General features: G+C 49.8%; 1 protein-coding gene across 1 annotated transcript in view; it reads right to left on the minus strand.

The window, feature by feature from the left end:
* LOC107116142 (chromosome unknown open reading frame, human C11orf52) overlaps positions 1-2,173 on the minus strand; it is a 7,348-nt gene extending 5,175 nt beyond the window's left edge. The window contains exon 1 of the mRNA XM_015418016.1: positions 2,029-2,173. Within this exon, the coding sequence (XP_015273502.1) occupies positions 2,029-2,173 (145 nt within the window). The remainder of the gene's footprint in view (positions 1-2,028) is intronic.
* Positions 2,174-8,597: the final 6,424 nt, after the last annotated feature.

The raw sequence follows: 8,597 nt of genomic DNA on the forward strand, positions 1-8,597 counted from the left end.
TCAAACCCGGTTCTCCCAGATTAGAGTCTGCACACTTAACCACTACACCAAACTGGAGAAGTAAGGCTGAAGGACTCTGAATTGTGCCTTTGAGACTTTTGTTTCGGGATGATTGGGGGTACTGTTACTAGACAGTTAAATCTAAGCGTTAAAGAAAAAGTGCTATAAATGTTTGACTCAGTTTATAAAGGGATCAACGACGAGAAGACTCAATGTATCTAAGCTAGTTGGAGGATCTCCTCTCTTGGGGTTTTAGTTAGTAGTGGGGTCTTTACTTTTCTCCCGTATATGTAGTTTCCCATTCCCTTTTTTTCTGTTGTAGTTTTTTGTAGTGATAAAAAATAATAAGAAAATCCCCTCCGGGGGCTCAAAAAAGAAAAAGAAAAAAGGAAAGCAGAGGTCTGTCCCTTTGGCCGGGCAGCTTTTCCAAGAGGCATTGGCCTGCCTTGGGCCAGTGTCCATGGCAACATCCGAGCAGGGAGATCACGACAGAGCTTTCTTTTCAAACACTCCCAAGAAACACAGGAACATTCTGTCTACTTCTGTACCAACTTTCCCTCTGTGTTTATCAAGGAATGTGTTTCGCAAAGCTGAGGTCATGTTGGGCAGCCAGGTAGTCGTTCTGTTTACTTCCCTTGGCTCCTCCCAGCTCGGTTTTAAGAAGAATGTTTTCAGCTTTATGGAGACACTCTGAGTTCAAATGTTCCTTCACCTGCATGGGAAGATAGGGCCAATAATGACCGACATCTCTAGCCGTGGTTAAGAGATCTGGGTCCGGTAGGAACCCTTTGCCCCCACCCTTCCCTCAATAATCCGAAGAATGATAAAAGAGCACATTTACTGTGCCCGTAACCATGATTAATGATAAATGCAAAGGAGGAGGAGGAGACTGAATTTATACCCTGCCCTTCACTCGGAGTCTCAGAACGGCTTACAAACTCCTTTCCCTTCCCCTCCTCACAACAGACACCCTGTGAGGTAGGCGGGGCTGAGAGAACTCTTGACAGAACTGTCCCTGAGAGAACAGCTCCGACAGAACTATAGCTTGCCCAAGGTCATCCAGCAGCTGCAAGTGGAGGACTGGGGACTCAAACCCGGTCTTCCCAGATTAGAGTCCGTGCACTTAACCACGACACCAAACTGGCTCAGAGTGGCATACATGATGCCCTAAATGCTTTTGCCTTGTCTCTAGGGCAGGCGTCCCAACCCTGTGATCATTTGTGGTCACCCTTCTCTGTGAGGTAGATGGGGCCGAGAGAGCTCTTTCGAGAACAGCTCTGACAGAACAGAACTATGGCTTGCCCAAGGTCATTCAGCAGCTGCATGTGGAGGAGTGGAGAATCAAACCCAGTTCTCCCAGATTAGCGTCTTAACCACTACACCAAACTGGCTCTCTGCTGGGTCAGACCAGTGGTCCATCCAGTCCAGCATCCTGTCTCACACAGCAGCCAGCCAGTTCCTCTGGAGGGCCAACAATCAGGGCGGAGAGGCCGAGGCCTTCCCCTGATGTTGTCTCCAGCCGCTTGGATTCAGAGGCTTAGTGCTTCTGAATGTGGAGGTTCGCCTCGGCTAGTAGCCACGATAGACTTACTCTTGGCCTATCCCCATATTGTAGAAGGGGGAGGACTGAGTGCAGCTTACCTAAAGCCATGACCTAGTACGTTTGTGGTGGAGCAGACATTCGAACCAGGAACCTTTGGCTCACACCTCATTCCCTTGGCTACACTAGGCTTGGTTAAGGAAGGAAGGAGAATTTCTGTGTGAGAGGGCAGGGGTTTGATAAAAGGAACATACAATCCTACAATCTCTTCCAGATCTTGTAGCCCTGGTCAGAGATCGGGAATATTACATTTCTCCAGTGAATGTGCTTGGGATCATGGCATTAGTGGCTAGAAAGAGCCATACGTATCAGGACAGGGTTTGAAACGGCTGATAAAGAACCCGTATTTCAGGTGGTTCCCGGTGACGACCGCCCCAAGCTTCGGGCCAGCAACGCGCTCCGAAAATGTGGCGTAATTTGTTTTTTACCTGTTTTTATGTTTTTCCTCTTAAACGGTGACGGCCAGTTCCTGAAATAAAAAGAGACAGAGGGGCAGATCGATTTGGATCTCCAGCGGCTTCTAAGCTCCCACTTCTGGTGCTCATTCACCACCGACAGTGTGCCAGGCGTCATAACCACCACAGCGTGCAGAACCCTGCTTGGAACTCTTAAGAAAAGCCTTGCTGGATCAGGTCAAACATTCATAGAATCATAGAATCACAGAATCACAGAGTTGGAAGGGGCCATACAGACCCTCTAGTCCATCCCCCCGCCCAATGCAGGACCAGCCTAAAGCATCTCTGACAAATATTCGTCCAGCCTCTTCTCGAAAGCTGTCAGTGAAGGGGAGCTCACCACCTCCCTAGGCGGCTGATTCCACCTTCGAACCACTCTGACCGTGAAAAAGTGTTTCCTAATATCCAGCCGATACCTTTCCGCATGTCATTTAAACCTGTTGCTTCAGGTCCTGCCCTCTGCTGCCAACTGGAACAGCTCCTTGCCCTCCTCCAAATGACGGCCTTCCAGACATTTAAAGAGAGCAATCATGTCCCCCCCTCAATCTCCTCTCCTCCAAAGTCCAAACTAAACATCTAGTCCAGAGCCCTGTTTCTCCACAATAACAGCCAGGCCCATTACGAAGCCTACAAGAAAAGCATGGCGACATAAGTTATTGTAACAAACAAGGAAACAGGTCAATGGAGACGGAAGAGCAACTGCACTTTCTGTGGCTTTTCAAGGTATCGGCACATCCTCAGGGCTGTTGTATGCACCGCTTATGAAACACTTTGTACTCTGCCACTAACAGTCAGTCTAACTTAGTAGGTGCACTTAACACTTCCATGGTGCATATGTTAAGTGCCTTTGATGATTCTCTAATCACAGTAACTGCAATAATGAACATATATTCAGATATTCACTTTGGTTCATTGCTTAAATGCATTCTGGGTAAAATACTAAATGCTGACAGGCAGTCATACTGCTTGTGACCTTCTTGCCAACCATAACTGTGCATATTCCTGATGTCATGTAGCCTACGTTAGATGAAGAACACACACCACTATGTACCCATATCTGCTACATTAGATACTTTTAGAATTTCATAGCCTGGGAAAAGAAGGCCCATTGTTCAACTGAAGGAGGTACATCTTTGCCTGTGAAAATCCAACCCACAGGTTGGAGCCCAATCAGAATGGTGTGACGAATATATGACAAAGTTTGATGGAACCAATAATTATGATTTATTTCTAACTGTCATAGGGGGTATAAAACCCTATGTCTTCCATTGTAACCTTAGGGAAGAGCTGTGGGTACTCGAGGGTTCAAAACCTTGTTGTGCCTGTATTTTCCCTCCTTTATTAATAAAGTTTTTAAGCTTGATTCTCCTCTACAAGACTGCCGAGTGCTTTCTCAAATTGGACTGGGGAAGCACAACCCGTGACGGAGTCCTCCAGATTCCAAGAGGAACTTGACGGGCAGGGACATGGGGGTACAGCACTGTGCATACCATGAGGTCACTACCAGGGAAGTCAGAAGTCATGACATGTCACTCTAGGAATAACTGGAAACTCTATAGTAAAACCATGGAGCTCCTCATGATTCCTAGAGCTACGTCATGCTGCTTTCAAGTTTCCCCTGGAAGTGACGCTAGGCTGCAAGTGACACTGGCTTTTCTAATATGTGAGTGTGTGTGTGTTTGTGTTTCTCCTGCAGCAACTCAGAGTGGAATGCCGGTGGGAGAAATTCTATCTGATCTACAGAGATCAGTTCCCCTGGAGGAAACTGCAGCTTCAGAGGGCAGATTCTATGGGAAGTGTGTGTGTACAGTAGAGTTGCCAAGTCAGAAGCGGTGCTGGAGCGGGGGACCATAGAGTTTTCCTTCGGATGACTGTGGCCCCGCCCCCAGCGTGCCCGCGTCACTTCCGGGTGACGTGCACATCGCGTGCTTTGGGGGTGGGGTTCCGCCCGGGGTCCGATCCACCGCTGGCGGGGAATGGGCCTTTGGGGCGGGGGGTTCCCCGCCCCCCGGGGGGCCTTGGCAAGCCTAGTGTACACTTATGGTGACCCCGGCAAGGGGTTTTCAAGGCAAGGGAGAAGCAGAGGAGATATGCCATTGTCTTCCTCTGCAGAGTCTTCCCGGGAGGTCTCCCTGCCAAGGACCAGCTCTGCTCAGCTTCCAAGATCTGCTGAGATCAGGCCCAGGGGTGGCCAAACTGCGGCTCGGGAGCCACATGCGGCTCTTTCACACATATTGTGGGGCTCCCAGCAGGATCCCCATCTATTTGCTTGCTCTCTCTCTCTCTCTCTCTCTCTCTCTCTCTCTCTCTCTCTCTCTCTCTCTCTCTCTCTCCCCCCCCTGGGAGAACCGGGTTTGATTCCCCACTCCTCCACTCGCAGCTGCTGGATGACCTTGGGCAAGCCATAGTTCTGATAAGAGCTGTTCTTGAAAAAGAGCAGTTTCTGTTAAGAGCTCTCTCAGCCCCACCTACCTCACAGGGTGTCTGTTGTGGGGAGGGGGAAGGGAAAGGAGTTTGTAAGCCGCTCTGAGACACCTTTGGGTAGCGAAGGGCGGGGTATAAATCCAATCTCTTCTTCTTCTTCTTCCCCCTCCCTCCCCCATCTATTTGCTTTCTTTGTTTATCTCTCTCTCTCTCTTTCTTTCCACCTCTTTCATCCTTTCTTTCCACCTCTCTCTTTCTCTCTCTTAAGACAAATAAGTATCATTCTAAATATCTGTTTTTGCCCCTTTTGTTTTTATTTTTGGCAGTCTCTATTAATAAAAAGCAAATTTGCATATGTCTCAATAAAAATGTGTGTGTGTGATATTCGTTCATGTCTTGCGGCTCTCAAACATTTGACGTTTATTCTGTGTGGATCTTATGTTAAGCAAGTTTGGCCACCCCTGGGCTATACCAGGCCACCTTCCCTTCCACACTCTATGGTATACCATAGGTAAAATCTAGCGGACAGACTATACAGGGCTGCCTTTTTGCAATCCTCAAAGGCAGTCCTTTACAGAGGTTCTTGGTACCTTCTCAGTTTACATGTGAGTAGCTGGAAATACTCAACAGGTGCAGCTTTGCATATCACTGGGGAATACGGAGCCTGTTAAATGTCAAGCCTCTGCTGGGGAGGAAGGGTCAGCCTAGGGTTGCCAACCCCCAGGTGGGGCCTGGAGAGCCCCTTGAATTACAACTCATCTCCATACTACAGAAATCAGTTCCTCTGAATTTTGGGGGGTGGACACTATGGCATTATACCCCGCTGAGTTCTCCCCTCCCCAAATCTTGCCCTCCCCAGGTTCTACCCCCCCAAAAAAATCTGCAGCCCTGGGTCAGCCTCTTATTCCATCTTCCCCTCCTTTTGTCTTTGCTGCTCCATCCGTTGGCATTGCCCCCGCATGCCAGAGAGAGGGGAAACGTCTCAGTTTCAGAATCCTGAATCTCTCCTTGGTCTCTAAGGTACAACTAGGCTGGGATCTCACTGAATGCTGAAGCACGCCAGGGCAACACTCCCTCCAGCTGCAAATGGAAAAAAACCAGAGAGGAGGGGGGAAGCCTGTGGAACGGGCGGGGAGGCGGTTGCTAAGCGACCCCTCTAAAAAACTCATTTTTCCATGGAAGGGTTGGAAGTGCCAAGACCTGCCGGGCAGAGAGCCCACAGTGAGAGGCTCCACGACCTTCTGCAGAAACAAACGCCCGCCTAGGCTGCGCTACAAGCACACTCCAGCTGGACGCGAGCACGAGACAGAAAGGGCGTCATCTGTGCAGCACAAGCGGCTCCCCGCCTCCTCTTCCCAAAACCACACACTGCCTTTCGCAGCCAGCGAAGCTCCAGGACACGGGTGGCTAAAGGGCTGTCAAGCGGCAACCGATTTACGGCAACCCTGTCGGGTTTCCAAGGGGTCAAACAGATCTTTCTCAGTTCCGCAGAACCTGCAAGACGGAGCTCTTCCGCCAGGCTTTTGAGTAGGAGCCGCCGCCACCATTCCTCCATCATTGCTATCTATGCACCATCGCACCATCACCACCCCTATCTGGTTCCTTCGGGGTGCGAGGTGACCCTGGCAGGAGAAGGGATGACAGACTATGGGAATGCTACCCTTGGGATTACGATCTACCCCATTTTGTGATAAATGGAGCACCGATATTTTGTTATTGCATTTTATTGTTTTATTGCGATGTTGTTTTTAATTGTTCTAATCTTGGCACTTTGTGCCTCTTGTTAGCCGCCCTGAGCCTTCGGGGTCGGGCGGGATATGAATCCAAAGATAAAAAAAATAGATAGATAAGGTGGTTTGCCATGGCCTGCCTCAGCATACCAACCCTGGGCTTCCTTGATGGTCTCCCATCCAAGTACTCACCAGGGCCGACCTTGCTTTGCTTCTGAGATCTCATGAGATCAGGCGACCCTGGGCCATCCCGGTCAAGGCAAGAGACAAACAGAGGTAACAGTGGCGGTCTGCCATGGCCTGCCTCTGCACAGCAACCTTGGACTCTTTTGGTGGTCTCCCATCCAAGTACTCACCAGGGCCGACCCTGCTTAGCTTCTGAGATCTGATGCGATCAGGCTAGCCTGGCGCATCTAGGTTAAGGCAGAGGGTGGAAAGAGCTATCAAGTCGCAGCCACATTATGGCGACCCCCATGGGGTTTCCAAGGCAAAAGATGTTCAGAGCTGGTTTGCCATGGCCTTGCCCCTGCTTAGCTTAACTGACAAGACTGGGCTGGCCTGGGCCATCGATGTCAGGGTGACTCCAGCACTATCGACAATAATGTCTGCTCAGTTGTATGCACACACAGACGGAGAGGAAGGGCGGCAGATCATATACCCAAAATGACATCATGATCAGGGCTATTCTTGGGCAGGAACGCACAGGAACGGAGTTCCAGCTGGCTTCAGAGATGGCCACGCTCACTACAGCCAAAACCTCTGCATCGGTGGCTACAGAGAGAAGGCCTGGAGAGCAGCACACACACACACTCCCCGGCGGCTGCCTTCCCTTCCCTTCAAGGGGGGGCTTCCCCAGGCTCCCGGCAGCAATGGGGCGCCCAGCAAGTCAAGGGAAGGCATGGGGGTGTGGCCTCATATGCCAATGAGTTTCTGCTGTTGGGTGTGGCCTGCTGGTAATTTACAATCAATAAAGAGCGTTATTGGTTCCAAACAGGTAGCATCATATGAGCCGGCCTCTTTCCATTGGTGCACCCCAATTTCGGATAAGGTTACAGACATTTGCCCAAGAAGACGGGGACGGCAAAGGATGAGATGGTTAGACAGTGTCATAGATGCAACGAACATGAAGTTGAGCCAACTTCAGAGGACGGCGGAAGACAGGAAGGCCTGGCGGGAGCTGGTCCATGGGGCCGCGAAGAGTCGGACTCAACGGTGCGACTGAACAACAACAACATCTGACCTAGAAGGAGCTGCAGTGGCTCAAGTGGTTAAGACGCTGAACTGCAGGCTGTGGAAGGTCAGTAGTTCGGCAGTTCGAGACGCGAGTGGGCCGCATGACGGAGTGAGCTCCCGTCTCTAGTCCCAGCTCCTGCCAACCTAGCAGTTTGAAAGCAAGAAATTGCAAGTAGATAAATAGATACCGCTTCGGTGGGAAGGCGACAGCGTTCCGTGCGCCTTGGTGTTTAGTCATGCCGGCCACATGACCACGGAGAAGTCTTCGGACAGCGCTGGCTCTTCGGCTTTGAAACAGAGATGAGAACCGCAACCCTAGAGTCGGATTCAACTGGCTTTCAAGCAAGGGAACCTTTACCTTTACTATCTGACCTAGAGACATTAAGGCACATTGAGGTTACAAGCTACAAGCATGGACGGCTTCAAAAGGGAATTAGATAAGCATATGGAGCAGAGGTCCATCAGTGGCTATTAGCCACAAGGTATAGATAGGGGCTCTGGGGCAAGTGATGCTCTGTCTTCTTGGTGCTTGGGGGGGGTCAACAGTGGGTGGGAGGGCTTCTAATGTCCTGGCCCCACTGCTGGACCTCCTGATGGCACTGGTATTTCTGGCCACTGTGTGACACAGAGTGTTGGACTGGATGGGCCTTTGGCCTGATCCAACATTGGCGTCTCTTATGTTTTTATGAGGTCTTCCTCTGGAATTCTTCAAGGTCCTTTGCATCTGTATAGAATGGGAAGCTTCCCAGATAAGGTGTGATTTCTGACACAACCCTCTCTCATCAGACATCCTGGTGCCTGCCATTACAATGGAGGATGCTGTTTGGGAACATACAGAGCCATTGCAATGTTTTTCTAATGCCTGGCACTGGGCCATAAATTGGCCTTCAGAATAATTAAACAACAAAGGAGATCACAGTTGACCAAATGGTTTCCGTTTTAGGCACATTCCTGTCTTCTTGTTTCCTGAGTGAACTCAAGGTCTTTTCACACAAACAGATGAAAGGCTTCTCTGATATCCAGCTACATTTTCTACTACGTAACATGCAACTTTATATTTCTCTACTAAACTAAGCTCACGGATTAACGGATCTGTATATTTCATACTTCATGAATATAGGCAATACAGGCATGCATACAAGTCGGAGGTATAAA

The sequence above is a fragment of the Gekko japonicus genome, unplaced genomic scaffold (genome assembly GCF_001447785.1).
Source record: "Gekko japonicus isolate JY-2015 unplaced genomic scaffold, Gekko_japonicus_V1.1 scaffold1241, whole genome shotgun sequence".
NCBI lineage: Eukaryota > Metazoa > Chordata > Lepidosauria > Squamata > Gekkonidae > Gekko > Gekko japonicus.